Source organism: Leptodactylus fuscus, chromosome 1, assembly GCF_031893055.1.
Source record: "Leptodactylus fuscus isolate aLepFus1 chromosome 1, aLepFus1.hap2, whole genome shotgun sequence".
NCBI classification, from domain to species: Eukaryota; Metazoa; Chordata; class Amphibia; order Anura; family Leptodactylidae; genus Leptodactylus; species Leptodactylus fuscus.
Window position 1 is genome coordinate 274,976,303 of NC_134265.1, and position 25,646 is coordinate 275,001,948.

General features: G+C 38.8%; 1 protein-coding gene across 1 annotated transcript in view; it reads right to left on the bottom strand.

Annotated features, from left to right (window-relative positions):
* Positions 1–25,646, bottom strand: part of SLC7A11 (solute carrier family 7 member 11) — a 176,049-nt gene that overhangs the window by 24,073 nt on the left and 126,330 nt on the right. Inside the window, exons 7-11 of the mRNA XM_075257537.1 lie at positions 20,982–21,105; positions 17,105–17,208; positions 12,873–12,969; positions 2,676–2,825; positions 1,643–1,820 (exon numbers count right to left, since the gene is read on the bottom strand). Of these exons, the coding sequence (XP_075113638.1) occupies positions 1,643–1,820; positions 2,676–2,825; positions 12,873–12,969; positions 17,105–17,208; positions 20,982–21,105 (653 nt within the window). The remainder of the gene's footprint in view (positions 1–1,642; positions 1,821–2,675; positions 2,826–12,872; positions 12,970–17,104; positions 17,209–20,981; positions 21,106–25,646) is intronic.

Genomic DNA, 25,646 nt, shown 5'->3' on the forward strand with positions numbered 1-25,646 from the left:
AAAGGACAACAGAAATGTAAGATTCACATTAAAATGCTGTAATACCTCATTATATAATGTGTTTTATTATAGCTTCTGCTTAAATAAGACATATTTTCTTACAGCAAACCCTACATTTATGCCTTCAGTGTCACATATCCAAGTGGTAAGTGTGCAGTGCAGAAAGCAGTTCTTTAATGTGTAGGTGGAGGTTACTTATTTAAAGGAAGGGGTCCGCAGATAATTGCAATCCTCTCGTATACTGTAACACACCTTTTTACTTTTTTAAATGCAATTGTACATAAAAAAACCTATTAACGTGTCATTACAGTGAAGGCGAAGACAGTGAAATATACTTAGGATAATTTAACCTTGAAAATGAATATGTAAAGTTAATGTTAGTCAAATCGTGACTACATGCTAAACACTGCTATGATATAATGTAGCTATAACTATATATTTTTACTTAACGTTCTAATCAGAGCAGAGCAGGCCAACAATATAAGTAATGGTGCATATCTGATATGATATCAATATGTTCTAGACTTGTTTTCTTAAATTAGCAAATATATCTGATCTGTATTTGACATCAGTGGAATATGGAATATGAAGTTTTACTTGTAAACTATATGCCTGATATTATTAATCTTGCAGTCGCTATCGTTTGAGTCCAACCTAGGACAACATCTGCAAGGGGTTTGTATATTCTCCACATATTTGCATGGGCTTCCTTCCACACTCCAACTATCTGTAAAGCGCTGTAGAATATGATGGCGCTATATAAGTAGGTAAAATAAATTAATTAATTAATTTAGTTGAAATGTGTCTTTTTTATCATCCCTCTTGACTCAATATGTATCTGGAGTTGTTGCATAGAATAAAAGAAACCGTTTTGCATTATCTGTAACTTTGTAATTAATGCAATAATTTTTTTTTTTTCATACCAAATTCATTGCAAAATATCTGTAAGTATAGTGCTAATAGAGTAAAGCATTTTTGCTGACATTGTCATTCATTCAAAGTGTAACCAAACTTTTGATTTTCTGGCAGTATTTGTGTCATTAGTAAATGTTGTAATATACTTTATTAATACATTTTGTGAAGTCGTGCATTTTTCACTCATTCTCTTGCCTTTCTATTGAGAGCTGTTCCTTCCTCTCACTGGAGGTTACTGTGTACGGGAGTATGAGTAGAGAAAATGAGGCTAGAGGCCCGTCACCTCAAAGACTTATATCTTGGACATTATAAAACATACTAATTTGCTTTTTATGCCATATGACAGAGGAGATTCTCTTCTTTCATTTGACACTAAGGTTGCTATGTATATTATTTGTAGAGATACCACTGATTGAAAACACACATCTTTATATGCAGCTGTATGATATAAACATCCCAATCCCAATTGTATTTTCAACCAGTGTTATCTCTGGAAATAATTCAGATTGCACTGCAGCATCTTCTTTCATATGACACAATAATGCTAGCCTAATTCTGTTCCCCATTACGCCTTTCCAAAGGTAACTTTTTTTTTAAGCAGATAAGGATTCTGTTTGGGGGGTCCCCAAGTGGACCGCCTGAACAGAAGCCCGAACACAGGTGTGACTCTAGCGTCAGTTGTTCAGCTTCAGTGTTCAGTTATGATTTATGGAGCAACTGGACCCACCTGAAAATTTCCTGAACCATTTTGGTTTCTTGTCCCAGATGACAAAAAGATAGTAAGCAGGAACTCCAGTCAGAGTAATCGCAAAGCCAATTCCTGTGTTTATGGGGTCTGAATACAGCGATAAGGTGACCATAAACAAACAGGTAAAGGAAAATAATGCTGGTATAAAAATAGGCACCTGAAAAAAACAACAATAAAAGGCTAAATACATAGTAACCAATATATTGCATTTTCATGATGGTCTTCTATACACACAGTCCAATTTAACATATTTTTTGTTTTTTTTTCTACATGGCAAAAATATTGGGCCATTAAGATATAAAGGTCTTAAGGTTTTCAAATGAAATTGAGTATTGTATCCACATACTCTATTATCTACACTCTCAACCATATACTTTTTATGGTCACGCCACTGGCGGTTAACAAGGATAAAAATCACAACATTAACAAGCCCGAAAGCACATAAAATAATGTATAGTGTAAGTGAGTTAGAAACTAAAACTATGTAAATATAATTCAAAATAATTCTAGCATAAATAAGGATGGATTCTGGTAAACTAAGTTGGCATGCTTTTGAAATATTAGCTGAGAGTATCATCATTCAAACGCAGGTTTTGAACCACTGACGTACCGCAACTAAAGCTTGGATGAGAATATGCTAATACCGTACTTTCAACCATCTTATGCTAGAACATTTTATGACCCAGCAACGGCCATAAATCATTAAAAAAAAAAAAAATATTCATAAATAAAGCCTATTGCTGCTTACTTATAAAGAACTATAACGAAATTTTCACTTTATTTTAAAGTCAGAACCAAATACTCGATGATACAACACAAACTTTGAGTCTAGGCAGCAAACTTTACGAAGCCATTTCTTGCAAGTGGCGAGCCATGTTGCCTACAACAGATACACATACAGAAGCCTGTATATTAGATGGTGATACACAATCTTCTTCAATATCCCCTGACACTGAAAGATTCTGTGTGGTGTATCAAGATTAATGTCAGTCAGACAGAGAGGTGAGTGTACCTTGAAAGGGCGATGCATCTCAGGTCGTTTGTACCGTAGATAAATGAGTCCAACAACAGCCAAGCCAATAAAGAGCCACCGAGCAAAGCTGAGAAAATTCAGGAGGCTGTAGATATCCCCAGTGAAAAGCATTACCATTGTTAGTGGATACTGCAAAAGAAGAGATTATTTTTTACAGAATCAATAGACTGAGCAGAAAGGATTATCCACATCTGTGTTTACTAAAAATGCTTATCTATAAATCAGTTTTGGCTTTATCAGCAGGCGATTGCATGTTCCCCTTTATTTACCGTCTTAGGGTATTATTTACAGATTAGTACAAAATGTGTATTACCTTATGAAAATCTGCTATTACGAAATGAGAGGTATGGGCACCACTTCAGACCCTCTTTATTACATCAGGGTATTGTCATAATAGCAGTCTGATATACTGATAAATATAGTATAACATATATATATATATATACAGTATATATATATATATATATATATATATAATTTAACCCTCATTGACCCTTGCAGCAGTATCTTAGTCACTTATGTCACTAAGTTATTAAAGTAATATGGGAACCTCTTGGCATAGATGGGTTAATAAATTTCCCCTGCTGTGTGCAGTTATGTGAGTTTTTTCACTTGGTTAGACCTCCTTACATTTTTTTTTTTTTAAACTGCATGGAAAATGGATGAAATATGATTAGAAAATAACAGAAGGAAAACTGATGAAAAATGGACATTGAAAAAACAAAATGGGAGAGACACCGAGCACCAAATATGGTGTAGTAACTTAGAAGGAAATTTGTGGTATTTCAGATCAATGTGAGGCCTCTTACCTTTGTGTGTTGTGATGAGTCACAACACCATAAGCACGTATAAATAAAGAACAGCAGCAGCTATCCTCTTGCGTCAAACGGATTTGCACAAATAACAGTGAACAGAAGTCCCTCAGGGTCTGTAACCAATCAGGTGGGGAGGAATGAGGTGGAGCGCGCACAAACCAACAATAGGATCGGTAATCTTCAGGAATTTTATTTGCAACCAAAGCACAACACGTTTTGGGTGGGTGGCCCTTTCTCAAGTGCACATACAACTGACTTGTAGCCTTTCTAGTGTGCCTCTGATATGAGTCTAAAGCACAGTGTGTCCAGTAGCACTTTAAATACGAGTTGTGGCTTTCGCGGATAAACTTAAACCCATGTGAATGCGCACAGGCTTAATCGGTCCTATTGTTGGTTTGTGCTCACTCCATCCCATTCCTCCCCACCCGATTGGTTACAGAACCTGAAAAACGGACATTGTCACAAAAGAACTGACCATTTTTCTGCAAAGGAAAAACATACAGAGAAGTGTGTATGCGATCTTAGAACACAAAGGATGTCCTTACTTTTGATTTTTTGTAAAGAAAAAATCATCAAGGGATTTGACTGAAAGTCACTGTCACAAAATATTCCTGGAATAGGTTATTTTGTAGGGTGGCATTCCTACTGGAACTTCAGCAGGTCCTCTGTTGCTCAATATTTGAAATTTTGCTTTGCAAAGGTTTAAAATCAATGAGAAAACCTGTAACTTAAACTGACACCCTGTGGGTTCAGAACTTGTGCTGTAGCTTTTTGTTTGTATGAAGCTAATACATAACTACATACTGATCATGCAAGTGGTGTTCTCCAGTTCCTGGAGCGGAAAGGTTGATGTTCATTTATGTCAATTGGTTATAACTAGCAGTTAGTTGGAGGATAATAGTTACACTCCAGATGTTGTAGTTTCCTTTAGCCATGTATTATGCTCCAGTGATAATGGAGGGGCCACGGTATTATTATTGTCATGATGCTTCAATAGATTCACAGATTTTTATACCTGTACTTCACGTGAAAGAATCAAGTGGTACAAAACAAATTTAGGATAGAAAAAGTAAACAGAAAAGGTGGAAATATTTCCCAGTGTAGCAGAACCGTACGGAAATGTTATTTAATATTTTATCTGTGCAGATTTTAGTGATCTAACACTTTCATGCTCCATTAAACCAAGTGTGCATGTGTATGGGCAGGCTGGAGGAATAGCTGTGGGTCAAGCATGCATTAAGCTAACAGCCATCTAACGTGTATGGCCAGCCTTTGAAAGATTACCTACAGTCCGATTGTAAACCATAGATCATTCTAATACGATGAGTTGCCAAATGACATACTCAGCATTCTTCTATTTCTTACAATGTCCTCTATTTCCTTTAATGTCTTACAATGCGCTGAGCTGATCTAGCAGGGCTGGGTTGTTATTTGGAACGATTTATCAAGTTGCTATGTCTGTGACACATTTAAAGACATGGTGAACATTTACAGTATGAATGAATTTTACTTTATACCATTGGAGGTTTGCAATTCCTTCAGCATTTGGTTTTTAGCTGATTTGTGAATGTAAACATACAGGTTAATGAATGGGCACAGACGGGGCAGACTTTAGGCTTTATCCTGGATGATCAATAACAAGCAGTAATCCAATGCTGTGCATTAGGCTGCCTGTGCTCAGGCAGAGATAGCCTTAAAACCTGACCTTTCCTGGTCCCTGAGTAGTGGCGAGCAGAAGCTCTCAGCTCTAGAAATAAAGCCTGTCGAGATACTACAATAACAATGAAAGATGGGAAACAATATCTATCTGTACACAAGCCAGAGGATGCATGGAGCTGTTTATTCAGCACCACCATGGAGTCACAATCATATTAGATCCACCATTTATAGCAATGGATTATATGGAAACCTGCAGACACCTAAAAAGGAAGGATTTTCTCAAATTAACAAATCAATAAATTATACTACAGAAGCTTTTTTGTCTAACTACCTATCTATCTATCTATCTATCTATCTATCTATCTATCTCCTATCTATCTATCTATCTATCTATCTAGTTATGTGTCTATTGAATAAACCTAGTGTAATAGAAAAGGCATAAAGGCAATATCTAATATATTTAAAGGAAAGGCACATTGATGTTATATAGAAGGTCCCTCACAATGGACCCTATGCTGTTAGCCAGAGGAAGAGCTGTTAATACAGATCAGTTCTCTTTCTTTTGCACATGGCCTGTTTTCTTAAAATACCTCTTCCTAGAACATAGTGTTGTATTGTTCCCCCATTATTTTTCCTAGAAATGTACAGTATGACTACAGAATCAACTTGGCTGCACCATTCCCCTTGTCAATATGGCCTCTTCCTACATATAGTCCTGTAACAGTCTCTAAAACATGTTTACAGGGCAAGACTCTTTAAACATATTCACATATTGAAATAGTAACACTCAGTTCAGTTGTCAACTTATTTGTACATTTCCAAGAGGGAGAACAAAGGGACAGAAAAGACAATCCAACCAAAAAAAGAAAAGACAATGCTACATTTCTATGTTGAAAAGAATAAAAGCATTTACTAAATCAAGAATTTCAGGAGCACTAAGTGCATGCCCTCTTAGGTAGTTTCTATCTATCTATCTATCTATCTATCTATCTATCTATCTATCTATCTATCTACTATCTATATAAACATAATGGCAGCAATCCAAAATATTCAAATATATAATACTACTATCACTGCTGTTTAATTGAGAAAGGTTCTGGATGTGAGTCGAAACGTCACCTTGTAATAATCCCACTGACATTTTTCGGATATTTTGGAGTGCTGCCATTTTGTTTATCTAAATATCAGAGGGAGCCACCCTCTTTTGGATTTGCACCCATAATGCTTTGTTGAGCTGTCTTTAACTTTTTATTTTACTATCTATTATTATTATTGTTATTATTATTATTGTTTATTTATACAGCACCATTAATTCCATGGTGCTTTACATTTGAGGGTTCACATACAGTACACAAAATGTACAAACAAATATAATACTAACAATGACCGACTGGCACAGTGGGATGGAGGGCCCTGCCCTCATAATCACAAGCTTCAAGAAGGCCCTGAAGACTCACCTATTCAGGAAGGCCTGCAAACTCCAATAACACTACTGTCACCACATCACCAACTGAACAGTCACCTTCTGTCTCTATCCCTATCATAGACTGTAGTCTGAGGGAAGGGGGATAGAGACAGAAGGTGAGGGGAGAGACTGTTCAGATGGTGTTGTGGTGACAGTAGTGTTATTGGAGTTTGCAGGCCTTCCTGAATAGGTGAGTCTTCAGGGCCTTCTTGAAGCTTGTGATTATGAGGGTCAGTCTTATGTGTCTTGGTAAGGAGTTCCAGAGTATGGGGGATGCATGAGAGAAATCTTGGAGACAGTTATGTGAGGAGCAGATGTGAGTGGAGCGGAGTAGGAGGTCTTTGGAGGATCTGAGGTTACGTGTGGAGGGGATAGGTTGTGGTTGGCTTTGTATGTTAACATTAGAGGCTTGAATTCTATTCGCTGGGCAATGGGTAGCCAGTGAAGGGGATGGCAAAGGGGAGCAGCCAAGGAAGAACGGGGGGTGAGGTGAATTAAGCGAGCAGCGCAGTTTAAGGTGGACTGGAGGGGGGCGAGGGTGTTTGCTGGGAGTCCATGGAGAAGGTTGTTCCAGTAATCTAAGTGGGAGATTATGAGGGCATGGACGAGTGTCTTAGTAGTTTCTGGGGTGAGGAAGGAGTGGATTTGATGGAAGTTCTTGAGTTGGAGATGGCAGGAAGTGTTGAAGGTTTGAACGTGCGACTTGAAGGTTAGGTCGGAGTCCAGGGTTATCCCAAGGCATCGGACCCGTGGGACAGGGGCAAGAGTGATTCTGTTAACTTTGATATATGGGTCAGGTATATATAGTTTTTGCAGTAGTTTATGTATTTTAAGACAGTTTCAAATGTTTTTGTTGCTTTCAAACTTCTTACAGTACTTGTGCCTTTGACTCAAGGTCAAAACTATAACAATTTGGAGAACCAACACTGTCATTTTTCCAAACTGTTTTGAAACTACAGAAAATGTTTAATCCACAGATTTTCTAATTTCAAGGTAGACTTCTGGGTATATGTGTGTATGCTGCACACTCAATAGGCTTAGCCTGTCTCCTGATAGCATGTACTTCAGACGTGCCTTAATCCATCCTCAAGCATGAATTATTTCTTATATATGAAACGGGCTATTAAATGGTTATATGATTGTCACTCTGGATCTGCCGGTGCTGTAATGTAGATCACACTTGTTATTTTTTAACACTTGAAGCAGCACTGAATAAAAATTCCATCAGTATCTATAAAAGCCCTCAAACATTTATGGAGATGGAGTGCTTGTGTTCATCTTATACTATAAAATTCTATTTCATGTGACGTAATCCTTATGGAAAAGAATATATTCAATGGTCTTTGTTGAGTGATTTACATACTTAGATACATATTTGTTCTCTAATATTACATGAAATGTTATAATTAGTGTTTTTACTCCCATCATTATTATATTATGATGTTTATGTTTGTTTCATAGATACAAGACAATGCATATAAAATATTACCTACTGGAACCAGCAGAATTACAAGCCACTTTATGTAATGATAAATATTTATAGCAATATTGTTTTACGGGGTTGCTTCTATAGTTAGCCGAGGGTGTTTGTGTTCCTTGTTGGTTATAGTGATGACTTTATCACATGTACTATTCGATATGTTTTAATGGATTCTTTGGTTCCATAGCCATACACTCTCAGTCCAGTCAAGCATGGGTTCTCAATAGGGGGAGAAGAATAAGCAGCTACCAGACATTCTGCAACATCTTATCTTCCATGATAAAAAAGAATTAGGCACATTGAATTTCAATCCTTCATTCCCCCGATATTCATCTGATAATCTGATATTGTGCTTATGTGTATGAATTTATATAGAGTATGGTACCATGCCTTGAATACCACTTACTACTCATAGATTACATCACCTCATTCTTTGTGGATGACGTAAGCTATGTTCGAGAATTTTCTTTTTTTTATCATATTGTATAAACTTTGCTAGGAAATAAACCACTTGGTCTAATGTGTAATAATCATTTAACAGACTTATCAACACATTCCAGTTAAAGGGGTTTTCGCATCTCCTTTCTCGCTTCCTGTATTTCCCCCCCCCCCCCCCTTCCCTCCCCACTGAACAGGACATACAACACTTCTGCAGATCAGATCATCTGCAGATTCATGTACAGACCAAACTCAGTGTTATCTGTGTGTTTACATTGAAATTTAACAGACAGGGATTTATCAGCAAACTGCAATTAGTTGAACGGATTGTCTGAGTAGGTGACATCACTTGTCCTATCTCCCAGGTCCATGGTTATAGCAACGCTGTGTAAACAATGGGAGGAATAAATTCACATACCAGGCAAAGAAAGCAGAATTTCTAAAGCAATATATTTAGGAAAAGTCTTCAATTTTCATAAGCTACCAGTATAGATAGGATCCTTGAGATGGGACAACCCCTTTAATGTCTTTATCATGGGTAGAGGACACTGTACCAATTAAATATTTGGTGCTATTTTGGCTCTGGTTACTTTCAGCTGTCCAGGGTATTTTTCATGGGCATGAGCAGACAACACTGCATTGACAGATAAAATTTCTTAATAACACAGGGTGAAAACACTGGAAAGCCGACAGTGTGCTGAATTCAGTGCACTTTCGGCTTTCCCGATCTGTGCCCCGGGTGAAGAGCTATCGGTACCGGTACCATAGCCCTTCACAGTCAGAAGGGCGTTTCTGACAGTCTGTCAGGAACACCCTTCTTCACAGCAGTGCCTATAGCTCTGTACTGTGAGAGTGTACTGAATTCAGCGCCCTGTCGGCTTTCCAGCAGTATATAAAACCCCCTGTGCCCCAAGTAATGAAAGGTCCTCTTTAAACATATTAGATGGGCTGTTATCTCCAAAATGAAAAACATTTAATAGCACAAACACTCCATCTCAAAGCTTCTGAGATCCTCATCGACCAATATAATAGTTGTAATAGGCTTCTTCTTTTGTGGGTTTCATGTGCAACTACAGACTCTACATCCACTATAACTACCTCCGAAATAGAATAGGCTATAATGAAAATAACAACTTTTAGGCCAAACTATTTAAATCATTGGATGCTCAGAGGGATAGCCAATGACTATTTTTTCAGATTTTTCAGAATCGTGCTGGAATCCTTATGGGTACTCATTAGTTTAAAGCAATGACCATGTTGTGCCTTCTCAACCAGTGCATTTTAATGAATTAGTGGATTACTGCTTATACTGCTGTAAACACTGAAAGGATGTTTTTGATAATGGAATAATTGGAATAATTGTAGAGATAATTTATGATGATTTTATTCACAGAGATGGCTCTTCTGTACAATCCGATATATATATATATATATATATATATATATATATATATATATATATATATATATATATATATTCTATAAAATGTATATCGCATTTTGTTTGCTTCTAAGCTATGTTTTTATATTGTGTCTTTTTTGCCTGTAAAACATACTTTTAACCACAGAATCAATTTACTGACTAGTCTTTTTCCATTATAAATGTGTACACTTGTTTGTGTCCTTCATTACAGTGGTGCCTCTGATGAGCCCATTGCGAATTCTCAGACGATAGAGCTTTACTTCACTTCCAATTAAGCAAATTTAGGTTTTATTAGTCATACCTCTGTTTCAAAAGACTTCATGTCTGGGAAGGAGCCTGAAATAATCAGTCCCTTTCCATCCATACAATCCCAGGGAACACACACTAATAAGAAGTGATTTACTTTCCTGCCTCTGAGAGTTAAATACCAGGAGCAGATGCACAAATCTGCCAGTGAAACTGATAACAGCGTGATGCTGCGTGGCCTTCAAATGCAATAAAATAATGGAAAAAAGCAAAAGTAATGTTACTCTAATGATTTATCATTTTCATCCTAAGCAATATAGACAAGTTTAGGTCTCTAGAGAACCAAGAAATACTGTTTAAAAAGAAAATCAATAACTATTAATAACTCATTGTTGTCAAGCCAAAATTAAAGAATATTTTTAGAGCAAATTGCAGAAGTCCAAGACTTTCATTTTATGAGGCATATTAATGGATGTTTGCATTATGTATAATATTTTTCATTAAGAACAAGAAGAATAAATACATGTGAGTTTTTTTTTCTTTAATCTCAGAAGGAGATTGTGAAGATGTGCTGTCAACAGCTTGTGTGAATCTCTCAATACGTATCTGTTAGGGCTAGTTCACACGGGCACAGAGGGGGCGGATTAATCAAAACCATGTCATAATCCACCCCCTCACAATGGTGGTCTATGGAGACCAGTAGCGTTCTTTTTTACGCTAGTGGCGAGCTGCCCTTTCTTCAGGCAGATTCCGCAACTGAATCAGTCGCGGGGTCCGCCTCACGGCATCACCCTCCAAACTGCGTCCATTCGTTTGGGCCTAATCCGGAGCGGAAAGCCATGACGGAATATGCACACGCAGATTTTCGTGTGAACTAACGATTAAGGTTCTTGGCCAAGATTGGCTTGTACAACTGTTTAATGTACCCACTTGTGCTTTGTACTTCTTATTGTATATTTTATGACGTGTACTCTGCTGAATATGATGACTTATTGCACTATATAATATTATGCTCTCACGTAGCGTTTTCTTGAAATAGACAGTCTAATTTCTCCTCCAATGGGTGAAACCTGTTTTGCATCCACTGGCTGTGGAGATATACAATCTTTGCACACTGTGGCTCTCATATAAAAGCATTTTCTATACCTTTGAGTATTCTGTATGGACCTCTGTTTCCAAAGGCTAACATTAGCAAATCCTTATTGAGGCAGCAAATTGGTCTAAGGTAAACACTGCCAACAATGTGCCTGTGTAAATAGATATTTTGATATTAATATGTTCTACCACTGGCTGGCCACCCTGTCCTTGAGTTAGTTGGAGTAGGAAAAGGTGAACCAAGCCTAGAATAACAACTGTTTGGGGTAGTGGGGCACAGGCCCTTGGCACCTACAATATTATAGGTATTTAGCCATTAGCCAACTTTAAATTAGTGATAAAGCCAGTAAAAGTCACTCCAAGACATGGCATCCTCATTGGGATATTCAGTTTATCATGTTTTACTTATAGATACAGATGTATCACTCCTTAACCTGAATCATGACAGTGGTTAAGAAACAAAAAAAAATCATAGCAGAGCTTCTGCTGCTATCGCTGGCAGTGGCTCTCTATGGATAGACACTTATATGAATTTAGTGCAAAAACAGGTACTCTGGGACTAAAATCATATGGACCAATCACAGAATAGCCACTGCCGATATTGACTTCAATAGCGGCAATGGCTCTTCTGTGTTAGGCAACCACGGCTGGTAATAGTAGCTATGGTCCTGCTACGATTTATCCCTGTCCTGTGACACTATTATAATGTCACAGTACAGAGATAGCAATGAAATATTGGTTGAAATGATATCGGAGTGATTACCGATACAGTCACAGTGGCAGGAACTTTGGAGCTTAATTCAGATGGACCAATCACAGAATAGCCACTCTTGATTTGAAAAGTAGCAGCTGCTCTTTTGAGTCTCTTCTGTGCGATCGCCACTATCACCAGTAGCGGTCCAACTAGTACAAAAGCGCCACTGTTGCTATTAATTTCAATATTCAATAGCGGCAGCAGGTCTGCTGATTTTTATTTTTTTTTTACCTCTGTCACCAGATATTATTCATGTACTATAATCATGTATCATTGTGTCAGAATACAGGAATAGATCATATTGGGGCCACAGTGCCTACTACCAGTGTAGGCAACCCTATGATTTTATGCAGCTTCTCACTGCCCCCAATCATATAATTTTTATTGTAAACTGCAGAAAGCGATGGAAAGGGTCATTTGAATTGATGGGCAGCTCCTGCTGAGATTCTTAACAAAATATCTCACCAGCAACATGTTAAAAGTAATGTTAGCAAAGGCTACAACTGTATGCTCCTAGTAAATAGCACAGGCTAATGTATGAAGAATCCTCTATAGCAACATTCCAACACTATTTATTTACTCTACGTACAGTCAGATAATATATGTAAATCTACAAATGAAAAATCTGGTCTACACCGGTAGCATTTACAAAACATTTACAGTAAACTAGCTGTCCAGAAAGACATGTGCCATGTTATATGATATAAAAGGCATATTAATATCTTAACACTAATAAACAGCAATAAATAATCGTGATTAAGAAAGCTGCTGATAGATACAGAAAAGATGTTCTTAGCTTACCAAAACAATGACAGCTGGCAAAGGAGTATGCTTGTGTACATGAATCATAGAAAGGATCTCTGGAAGGTGACCTTCTCGAGAGGCAACGTAGAACATTCTAATGGAACAAAGAAAATGTTACAAATAGAAAAACATTAGCAGAATCAGAACGGCAGAGTTTGTTTAACACGAAGTGAAAAGTTTACATAATTTAACACTTTTCCGCCGCAGTCATTTGTTTTTTGATCTTCATCTTTTACTCTCTGCCTTCCAAAATAACTTTTTTTTATGTTTCCGTAACTTGTAATTGGTAACATATAATATTCTGTAGAATGTACTGGGAAACTAGAAAAAAATTTAGAATCGGATGGATTTTGAAAAGAACTTCATTTCTACAATTTTCATACAAGTTCTGTTTTTATGGCTTACATGGTGTAGACAAAATGACACATACCAAATGAATAGAGTCTTTGTCATGTTTTAATACCTTTACAAAAATCTAAAACTTTGAAAAATGCTAGAAAGTTTTTTAGACAGCATTTCTGAATTTCTAAGGGTTGGTTCACATCTGCGTTGGTATTCTGTCCGGGGGAGTCCGCATGGGGACCCCCCCCCCCCCCCCCCGAAAGGAATACCAAACACAATTGCAAGCACTGTGCAGTAAAAGCACATGGATCCCCATTGACTATGAAGGGGTATGTTTGCCACCAGATCTCAGAACATGCAGATAGGAAAGTAGTTCACAATCTACTTTCCTGTCCGTATGATTCGTGGGGGCAGTGCGCATCAAGCACATGGACCCCATTATAGTCTATGAGGTCCGTGTGCTTTTACTGCATAGTGCTTACAATTGCATCTGGTATTCAGTTTGGGGGGGTCCCCATGCGGACTCCCCAAATGGATCACCAAATGCAGATGTGCACGAACGTTAACACTGAGGTATCTTTAAAAAAAAAAAAAATTATACCATTTTAGGGAATGTTGGACATTTTGATCAATTCTTATTAAATCTCATTTGGAAGGATAAATGATGAGAATAAAAGGGTATTGTTTTGGCTTTTTTCGGATGCAAGGATGACTTCGATGTTTTGGTACATTGTTTTGGTTTATTTATTTTTAGTTATGATCTAGGGAAAGGGGGATGATTAAAATTTTTATTTATTTATCTTTTGATATATTTAAAAACTTTTTTTTTATTCTTCATTTTTTTTTACGTTTTTTTTTTTTATTTGGTCCCATAAGAGGCGATCATTAGATTACTTGCTCCATAGACTGCAATACAGCTAGTCCATACTTCCTCTGTAAGGCTCCATTCACACAGAGTAACTCCAGGCGTCATTTGTGTGTCTTTTACGGCCGTCATAAAACGTTTACATAGAGTTCTATAGGAAAAGACTTCCGTAATTTACGGCCGTCATTTACAGCCGTCATTGTAATGACGGCCGTAAATGAGGGCCGTTAATTACAGACGTCTTTTCCTATAGAACTCTATGTAAACGTTTTATGATGGCCGTAAAAGACACACAAATTACACACAAATGACGCCTGGCGTTACTCTGTGACCACCCTTACTCTGGTTATCTCACTGTTCTTATTGATTAATAAGGACTTAAAATAAAAAAGATTTCAAATTATACAGAGTCTTTTCTAACAAAATGACATATTAAGTTGCTCAGTTCCTCATGTTCCATAGCATGTCATCTGTAGATTAGACTAAATTTTCAATAGAACAGGTTTAAGTAGGTTTCCAGGATGTAATCCACAGTATACATGGTACAAGGTTTGCTTATGTAAACCAATTCTTAATTAAAGTATTGTTATGTTGTATTCTCCTCAGATCTTGTTAATAATTGTGAGTTATGAAGGTCCTTTCACGCAGCTCTATTACCAGACCAATTATTGGTAACTACTTTTCTTTGGAACAGTCATTTCCAATAACTAGCCTGTGTAAATGTGCTAGATTGTTAAATTGCCAAACTGTCAGCAGCATTTCACCTTATATCCACAAGGAGATGTGCTGCCAACCAATGCAAACTGTACAGGAACAATGATCTACTTCATTTAAATGCAACATATGAGTGACAATAATTAGAAAATAATTCTCTTAGAAACATCCAAATATTCCAAATATTGCCTACTGGGTCGGTCTGCATAAAAAAGGGGTTTGCCATTACAGGCACTTATTCCCTATGCAAAGAATAATTGTTAGCTCAACGAAGGTCCGGCACTGGAGCCAGGGAACAGGAAAGCACCACCTGAATCCCCCCTACAAATAAGTTGGCAGTGAGCTTCCTTGACTGACACTCCATTTACTTCAATATCACTTGCGGGATTGCAATACAGTCCTATGAAAAAGTTTGGGCACCCCTATTAATCTTAATCATTTTTAGTTCTAAATATTTTGGTGTTTGCAACAGCCATTTCAGTTTGATATATCTAATAACTGATGGACACAGTAATATTTCAGGATTGAAATGAGGTTTATTGTACTAACAGAAAATGCGCAATATGCATTAAACCAAAATTTGACCGGTGCAAAAGTATGGGCACCCTTATCATTTTATTGATTTGAATACTCCTAACTACTTTTTACTGACTTACTGAAGCACAAAATTGGTTTTGTAACCTCAGTGAGCTTTGAACTTCATAGCCAGGTGTATCCAATCATGAGAAAAGGTATTTAAGGTGGCCAATTGCAAGTTGTTCTACTATTTGAATCTCCTCTGAAGAGTGGCATCATGGGCTACTCAAAACAACTCTCAAATGATCTGAAAACAAAGATTGTTCAACATAGTTGTTCAGCGGAAGGATACAAAAAGCTGTCTCAGAGATTTAACCTGTCAGTTTCCACTGTGAGGAACATAGTAAGGAAATGGAAGACCACAGGGACAGTTCTTGTTAAGCCCAGAAGTGGCAGGCCAAGAAAAATATCAGAAAGGCAGAGAAGAAGAATGGTGAGAACAGTCAAGGACAATCCACAGACCACCTCCAAAGAGCTGCAGCATCATCTTGCTGCAGATGGTGTCACTGTGCATCGGTCAACTATACAGCGCACTTTGCACAAATAGAAGCTGTATGGGAGAGTGATGAGAAAGAAGCCGTTTCTGCACGTACGCCACAAATAGAGTTGCCTGAGGTATGAAAAAGCACATTTGGACAATGCAGCTTCATTTTGGAAACAAAAATTGAGTTGTTTGGTTATAAAAAAAGGCGTTATGCATGGCGTCCAAAAAGAAACAGCATTCCAAGAAAAACACATGCTACCCACTGTAAAATTTGGTGGAGGTTCCATCATGCTTTGGGGCTGTGTGGCCAATGCCGGCATCGGGAATCTTGTTAAAGTTGAGGGTCGCATGGATTCCACTCAGTATCAGCAGATTCTTGAGAATAATGTTCAAGAATCAGTCACGAAGTTGAAGTTACGCCGGGGATGGATATTTCAGCAAGACAATGATCCAAAACACCGCTCCAAATCCTCAGGCATTCATGCAGAGGAACCATTACAATGTTCTGGAATGGCCATCCCAGTCCCCAGACCTGAATATCATTGAACATCTGTGGGATGATTTGAAGCGGGCTGTCCATGCTCGGCGACCATCTAACTTAACTGAACTTGAATTGTTTGTCCAAAATACCTTTATCCAGGATCCAGGAACTGATTAAAAGCTACAGGAAGCGACTAGAGGCTGTTATCTTTGCAAAAGGAGGATCTACTAAATATTAATGTCACTTTTCTGTTGAGGTGCCCATACTTTTGCACCGGTCAAATTTTGGTTTAATGCATATTGCGCATTTTCTGTTAGTACAATAAACCTCATTTCAATCCTGAAATATTATTGTGTCCATCAGTTATTAGATATATCAAACTGAAATGGCTGTTGCAAATACCAAAATATTTAGAACTAAAAATGATTAAGATTAATAGGGGTGCCCAAACTTTTTCATAGGACTGTATCTGTCAACCCCACAGAAGTGAATGGAGTGCAGCCCATACACATGCACTGGTGCTTAATTCAATGGAAGGATGCAGGGGACACAACCCCTTTAAGCGTGCCTTAAAGCTAATCTGCACTTTTATCATTATTTCATTTTAAGGTCCAAAATTTGTCATTAATTTCTTAGTATTTATTAATAGCTGTCATAGTTCTTTGGTTCTGAAATACAGACAAATGTTAAAGAAAATTACTTGACCTCACTATAGACCTCAAAGTGTCCTAAAAATAATGATGAGGAGCATTTCTTATATTTCTTACCTTGACACAGCAAAAATTCCACCATTCATTGAGCCAAAGCAAGATAAAGCCACAAAAATGGGAACAGCCAGGGAAAAGTTTCCCAAGAGACGTTCTGCATATGTCTGAAAAGAAATGAATAGAGGGAACTTCAATTTATTTAGAAATGGATGTTTGACAAAGTACATGCATACTTCAGATTTAGGTCTATTGTTGGCCAAATTCTAAATTCCAAAGTACCTTTTTGGGTCAAACAGAAAAGCCAGTATGTAGTTACCAATTTGTTAAGCTGGTCATATACTTTGGATACAGTAGTTGTGAAATCAAGGGTCGTTCATTTGCTAGATATCTAGTCTGACCTCCCTATATACATTCACATTTAGCTTGGTTGAGTGCTGCATGTGTACTGAACTGGCAAAAGGGAAACAAAGAACATATAGATCCAGCAGTTGACATCCAACTACATCAGACCTGGGCAAAGCCCGGCCCATGGGCCATATCCGGCCCTCTGACGGGATTCAGACCGGCCCGCACAGCTTGACTAGGGAGGCATGTCTAGGGAGACGTGTCTTAGTGCTGGCAGGACAGCGTAAGAAGATGGAGAAGTGGTGTGTGTCATAAGGTACTGAGAGGGGAATGTGAGATGCAGGGTGGAAAATGTATGTGTGTCTATATATGTATGTCTGTGTGTGTGTGTGTGTATGTGTGTCTATATGTGTCTGTCTGTATGTGTGTGTGTCTATATGTGTCTGTCTGTATGTCTGTGTGTCTGTCTATATGTGTCTGTCTGTATGTATGTGTCTGTCTGTCTGTATGTGTGTGTGTGTGTCTCAGTAACCTAGGGGCAGAGATGGAAGGGGAATGTTATACTAGGGCAGAGATGGCAGATGGAGGGGGGACATGAAACTGGGGGAGAGATAGAGGGAGGACATGAAATGGGGCAAATGAAGGGGGATATGAAACTGAGGGAGACATGGAGGGGGGGACATGAAACTGGGGGTAGATGAAGAGGGCACTTAAACTGGGGGGGGCATTAAACTGGGGACAACTGGAGGGGGAATTAAACTGTGCGGGTAGCTGGAGGGGGACCTGTCTGCCTCTAGTTGCCCCCAGTTTAATGTCACCCTCCAGCTACGGTTTAATGTTTGTTTCCAGCTACCCGATTTTAATGTCCCCCTCTAGTTGCCCCCAGTTTCATGTCCCACTCCAGCTGTCAATTTATTGCCCCCCTCCAATTACCCCCACTGTTTAATGTCCCCCTCTACTGCTCCAGTTTCATGTTCCCTCTAGTTTCCACCAGTTTAAACTGGGGCACCAGGAAAGGGACTTAATACTGTGGGGCAGTTGGAAGGGAACATTATAATGTGGGGGCATATAATGTACGGGTGACTGTAGGAGGATTATACTTTGTGGGGGCACATGGAAAGATGATTGGGAATGGGCGGAGTCAACGTAGAAGCAGGTGGAGCTAAATTTGCCGTGGTGCGGCCCTCTAGCATAGTTTCAATTTCTTATGCGGCCCCATGGGAAAATTAATTGCCCACCCCTGAACTACATGTTACCTATCTCCTCTAAGTCTGCTATAAAGGAAGAGTCAAGGACATCAAAATTGGGGACTTGGCAGATACTATACTAATATGATCATATTATGATTTGTCTAGTAATTTATTTCAACATGAGCACTTATCTGAGAGTAGTAGCTTGGATGGTTTGGGTTGAGCTCAGCTCCATACTTATTGCAATGTAGAACTAAATCTAGGTGAATAATTTATTTGGGAAGGCATGATTAGATGTTTTGGATTGTTACACAATGGAGGAAATTTACAGTGGTAGCTGCATATGAATTTAACTATCTTTACAAAGGTCTAAAAGAAGTGAACATGGCCTAAGATCTAACAATGTGTGCCAACATTGAACCCAAATTTTGTTGTAAAATCCTGGCACAGTGTAAGCCAGCTAATAGGTCAGACAGAACAGACTAAAGATGCCCCAGATGTCTCACCCAGCATCAGTCACTGTAATAAATCAGGTTCTCTTTCAGACTATTAGTAAGTGCGGTTCATTGTATCCTGACACTTACTGTAAAGCAAAATAAGCATTCAAATTATATTATTTCTCTGCACTTTGAAATTGTTGAATTGTCAGGAGCCTTTGAAATGTGCCCTTTTTCTGCAAAGTATTTAATGTGTAGCTGTGTGGGGGAGGTTAATGGACTTGCATCTGAAATATAATCACCATGTAATTTATTTCAATGATTTCTACGTAGACCAGTGGTTTTGTTTGTTGAAAAATAATTTAATTTCTCTATGAAAAATGTAAAGGTCACGTTTTCTTAAATAATACTTTATGGCATAAAATGCAGATTTTAGAATCATTTATTTTTTTTATCTCTAAATATGTTGTAATGTACACTACTAGCAAAGTGCACAATTCATTGCAATATGTGATACTGTATGTTAGTGGGCCTAACTTTGAACAAAGCACTGGAAGGGATATCAAAGAGAGAAGACACATCAGTCATTCCTTACTGGCCCACCAGAAGACCCTCTGCTGAGTACAATCCTTGACACAATAATGAATATCTTGATTATTTTTTGGATGTTTTTATAGTTTAGGGTCTCAGAGGTTTAAAATTTGACAACCTCATTGGGAGCTAAATTTAGAATCTATTAAACTATGCATGTGCAATGATAATAAAAATGGCTTTAAAGAGGATTTACAAAAAGTACTTAAAAGTGGACATGCACCTGTACAGATAGAGGATGAACCCTGAGAGCTATTTTCTCAGATGAGCAAAAAACATTTTCCAACACTATTCCCTTACACCTCTGCATCCTACTAGATCCACTCTTGGATAAAACTACCATAAATGTGACAAAACTGTCTTACTTCTCCATTCAGATAAGTGGGACACTAAATTATCATATAGGGCACAGCACAGGACATGTATGTGTTCCTTAAGTCTGAACAGACCTTAGAGTATAATAATATAATTTCTAGTTTGTGCTAAACAAGAGTGTCCCAAAACAAAGTGGGTGGGTGAACCACAAATATTTGTCAAAACAAATCTCATGAGGTTCGCCCATCTCAGGCCTGGTTCACATCTGTGTTCGGTATTCTGGCCGGGAAGTCCACTTGGGGAACCACCGAACGGAATAACGAGCGCATTGGCAATGAAAGCACACGGACCCCATAGACCATAATGGGGTCTGCGTGCTTTCTGCACACTGTCCGCATGAATCATGCAGAGGGAAAAGTAGTTCATGAAGTTCTTTTCTCTCTGCATGTTCCATGCAGACACTGCACAGAGAACACAAAGACCCCATTATAGTCTGTGGGGTCCGTGTGCTTTCATTGCTCACCGCTTGTCAATGCATTCAGTATTCCATTCGGGGGTCCCCAAGTGGACTCCCCGAACAGAATACTGAACACAAATGTGAACCAGGCCTGAGATGGTGATCTACTGCTTTGTTTGGCATTAAAATGTTTATGTTCACCTTTCTGAAGGGATAAAGGTTGTGTATTGTAAATTCTCGCCACCTGTATCACTTCAATGCACCAGGGGACAGGGGTAATACATTTATAATGTAAAAGCAATAGGGGGATAAAATGAGTTTTAATCAATCTTATTGTGGTGAGGGTGGCTTGTGGGCACCACTTGCTGCTGGGTGCCATTGCACCTGTTATCGCTGTAGCTTCTATAGTTGCCCCAGTATATAGTACAACCGTCAGATGTTCTAAGCTACAAAAGGCAATGCTTAGCTCAGCTCGGCTTGTCCTTCATTGTAATAGTCTGAAGTTTTAAACTACCTACAGTACACTATAGAAAGATAGAAAAATGGTTCTGATCATCATTCAAGACTTATTTTGAGTACAATGTTTTCTTATCATTCCTTACCACTGCAACTGCACTGGAGAGGACCAGCTCTTCTGCTGTAATGGTTGTATAGTAGGCCACATTGGTTAAGACATATCCAATGGTTACAATCGCCATTGATATACATATTGCAAGAGGTATGTTTCTGATGAAGAAAAGGAGAAAGGTTACATTCAAAGTATTATGTAATGGCATTAAAGCAAACTACTGATATCAGATTATTATTAGCAGTCATAATAGTAAAATAAATAATTTACATAGAACTAGTTCATTTTAACCCTAATGTAGTTATATTACAGCTGAGGTTTACTGCTTTTTTAAAGTATGTTTTTCTTCTGTTATGCTAATTACCATCACAGCAGGGGTGTTCCCCCTGTGCTCCGAGCACCCCCGCGTGATAACTTTCCACCACCCCTTAGCTCATTGTGTACATTCCCCCCTTCCTCTTCTCTGTACCTTCTGCTATTTGCAGACATCGGACGCGGCACTTTAAAACCCCACTGGAAAATGGCGGCCCGGGCACTGTATTGGGTGACCACAATTAGCACAACAGAAGAAACAGATTTTATCAGAAACAGCGGGGAGAAGAAAAAAAATGGAAGGTAGGAGTACAATAGCCTTTTTAAAGGCTATTCCAACACGCCACTAGTTAAAAAGGTGTTTTTCTAATGATAGACTCCCCTTAACAAACACTTACTGAAGGTATTTGCACACCATTACCTTGCTACCGTTATCATTTATAAGTCACTGTTTAGTCTTTTGGTTTACAATTGTTGTTAATTATTACTATGAAACATTGTAAAGGAACTTGTACATGATATTCCTGGATGTAGTTCATATTAGTCACAAACATGCTATTCTTGTATTATATAGTTATTTTCCTGAGTAGTAATCCAGCCCCTATATTGTATCAAAGTGATTAAACTGCCACAGGTCATAGTTTTTTTTTCATTAATTATTATAGCAAGCTAATAATAAACTAATTATGGTAGTATTTCTACTTTAAGGGAATTAATTTGTTTAAATATAGGAAGGCCAATGAACCTGAAATAAAGTGTTACAAGCAAAGAAAGAAAATCTAAGTGTAAGACAGTAGATTCAGTAGACAGTTGCAAATTACAAATAAACCATAGATACAGGTATGAATTCCACCAATCTTCATTAGAGAAATATTAGACATTATCAGCAAAATGGGTTAAAGTATAAACCGCACAATCTGTGGGATTGACACTATAATGTAGGTAAAGTGCTATATGTAAAATAAAAGGGAGGTCTAAAAATACTGCAAATAATTACATTACATATAGGTAATTATTATATTGTATCATTTTCGGGTGCGGCACTTATTGATCAAACATATCCCTTTATGAACATAAATGTGCTGACAGGGAATAAATGAGTTATCCAGGATTTCTTCCAGAAAGAGTTCCTCCTCCTGTCCTGAAGACGCTACATAAAGTCTTTTGGTCACATGGCCATGCAGTGTCTTAGCCCCATTCATTTGATAATGTAAAACTTTCTTACCCTGGAAATGTTACCCCATCTATTGTATGACTTCTGTTTTAACTGTTAGGAGCTGGATCGGAGCCTCTGCTACAGTGCACGGTGGCTGCCGGCCCGCTCCTCTGTTTGCGCCAAGTCCGACGCTTCTGGATCTTTCAGGGGGAGGACCAGAACCTCCACAATAGTCTGCAGGGGTTGCAGGTCTCCTCTTGGGACTGGAACCCAGACTTCCAGGGTCAGGGGGTCAGGCGGTGAACCAGAGGCTATTTAAGTTTAATTCTGGCTCCGGCTCACCACTGGTTGTTCAGATTCCCTGGTATCAGCTCCACTCTGTGTTCCTGTTTGCCCCTGACTTTGTTTCCCACCCTCCTATTGTGTGTCTGCTATCTGCCTCTTGTGTATGACCCTGCTTGCCTTCCAGACCTCCTCTCCTTAACCTGCAACTCTGTACCTCATGATCTCCTGTGTATGACCCGGCTTGTCTGATTACCCATTTGCTTCATCCTTCTGTACCACGTGACCTCCTGTGTATGGCTTGTTTGACTATGTCCTGTCTCATTCCTGGAAACTGCGTGATCTCCTGATTACCGGGCCGGCTAGGACGACTACTCTGCGGTGCTTCTGCCATCTTCTGGTGAACTCCTGTTACTGCACTCTACTCCGCTGACTAGCTTCATCTGGTTCTACACCCACCCAGGTGAGTGGTTTCGGGTTTCTGGGTCCTGCTGTGACTTTGGGTGCGCTGTGCCTGACACCCTTTGGACAGCTGCGCTTCTGAGTCCCAGAATTTACCAGTCAATCTCCACTATCAGGAGCTCTGGCGAAGACCTCTGGGACCTGGTTCTGCTCTGATTTGGAGGGAGTTGGATGCTCAGTGTTGTTTTACCGCTGTGTGCAAGGGAGTCTGGTTGCCCGGGACTAATTGTCCTTTCTATACTGTATTTGGTTCCTAACATTAACTGATATTGGTGATTATGCATAATATTTGTCTAATAAAGACACAGGATTTTTTTTTTTTTAATTGATGCTTGGATATTGACTTTCCATTTGTGCAGGAAAATCTAACCCCCAAACTTGAAGGGTAGAGTTAACTAGTCATAGGCAGTATTGTTAAGTATAAAAGTCAATTCACTCTGTATCCTACATTTCACAAGGGTAGATAAAGCAGATCTCATTGTAAAGAGCTAACAATAATCTCTCCATATCACAGCTACCTGGTCTCTTGTGTGTGTAACATCAGGATGATGTAGGGGGAGTGGGATATTGCCATATACTAGTTTATTTTGGGTCATAATGATGCAGTTTACATTTGCATATACAGTATATAGCAATGCACATTTTCTAACCTTAATATTTTTATAGTTTTGAAAGAGGAATAAGATGAAATGTAACCTTTTAAAATGAGCCCCATCGAAAATAACTCACAGAAAGGAACTTCTTCAGGACTCTTATATGACATTTAAAATGCTGATGCAATGTTCGTAGCCTTTGTCAAACCTACTCTGAATGAAATTGCTCTTGGTAGAAGAGAAGAATTTAATAATGCTTTTGTGTTAAATAACACTTTTTTTTTGTAATAATGTCTTTTTTTAACCGAAGTGCTGAAAACACAAAGAATAAAATAGGTAAGTGTGGAACTATTAGGAAAGATACAGTGCAGAAAGCTGTTAAGCAACTGACCTTTGTTATTACAAGAAAACTTGGGTCACCTTTCCTCCCTGCAAACTATAAGCTCCCTGAGGAAGAACTACAATTTAGCTGGCTTCTTATCAACAATCATTTCCTATGAAAATGGGAATCTGAAGACAATAATGAAATGCCATTTTTCTAAGTACAATGTATTTTGCCAGCTGTGCTTTTGTCCTGTATACTGGCAATAGTAACCCTTGCTAAATGTGGAAAGTTCAGTTATCCAGGGGAGTCAGAAGTAGTCGTAATACACATCCAGCAGTAGACCTGGGGTTTTCTACACATTCATGTAACTAACTGCAAGGAGTCATTCACAAAATTTGGCTATTGCTGTTTTTTGGAATAGTCATCGGATTTACGTCAGTGTAGAATCTTATGGCAATATAAATAAATGGGAAGAAGAGTCTATTTATTCAGGGCAATGAATGTCCATACTAATGCACTGTGTGCGAAGAGACCTAATGCTTTCAAAGAGGTTGCATGAAGCTCCTGGATCCATTGAAAAGGTTATATTATTAGAGATGAGCGAACAGTGTTCTATCGAACACATGTTCGATCGGATATCAGGGTGTTCGCCATGTTCGAATCGAATCGAACACCACGTGGTAAAGTGCGCCAAAATTCGATTCCCCTCCCACCTTCCCTGGCGCCTTTTTTGCACCAATAACAGCGCAGGGGAGGTGGGACAGGAACTACGACACTGGGGGCATTGAAAAAAATTGGAAAAAGTCATTGGCTGCCGAAATCAGGTGACCTCCATTTTAGACGAATAGTGGATTTCAAATCCGGGTCATATGAGAATGTGAACTTTGTGACTATGAGACAGGGATAGCTGTACAGGCAGGGATAGCTAGGGATAACCTTTATTTAGGGGGGAATGTTATTAAAAATAACTTTTTGGGGCTCTATCGGGTGTGTAATTGTGATTTTTGTGAGATAAACTTTTTCCCATAGGGATGCATTGGCCAGCGCTGATTGGCCGAATTCCGTACTCTGGCCAATCAGTGCTGGCCAATGCATTCTATTAGCTTGATGAAGCAGAGTGTGCACAAGGGTTCAAGCGCACCCTCGGCTCTGATGTAGCAGAGCCGAGGCTGCACAAGGGTTCAAGTGCACCCTCGGCTCTCCTACATCAGAGCCGAGGGTGCGCTTGAACCCTTGTGCAGCCTCGGCTCTGCTACATCAGAGCCGAGGGTGCGCTTGAACCCTTGTGCACACTCTGCTTCATCAAGCTAATAGAATGCATTGGCCAGCACTGATTGGCCAGAGTACGGAATTCGGCCAATCAGCGCTGGCCAATGCATTCTATTAGCCCGATGAAGTAGAGCTGAATGTGTGTGCTAAGCACACACATTCAGCACTGCTTCATCACGCCAATACAATGCATTAGCCAGTGCTGATTGGCCAGAGTACGGAATTCGGCCAATCAGCGCTGGCTCTGCTGGAGGAGGCGGAGTCTAAGATCGCTCCACACCAGTCTCCATTCAGGTCCGA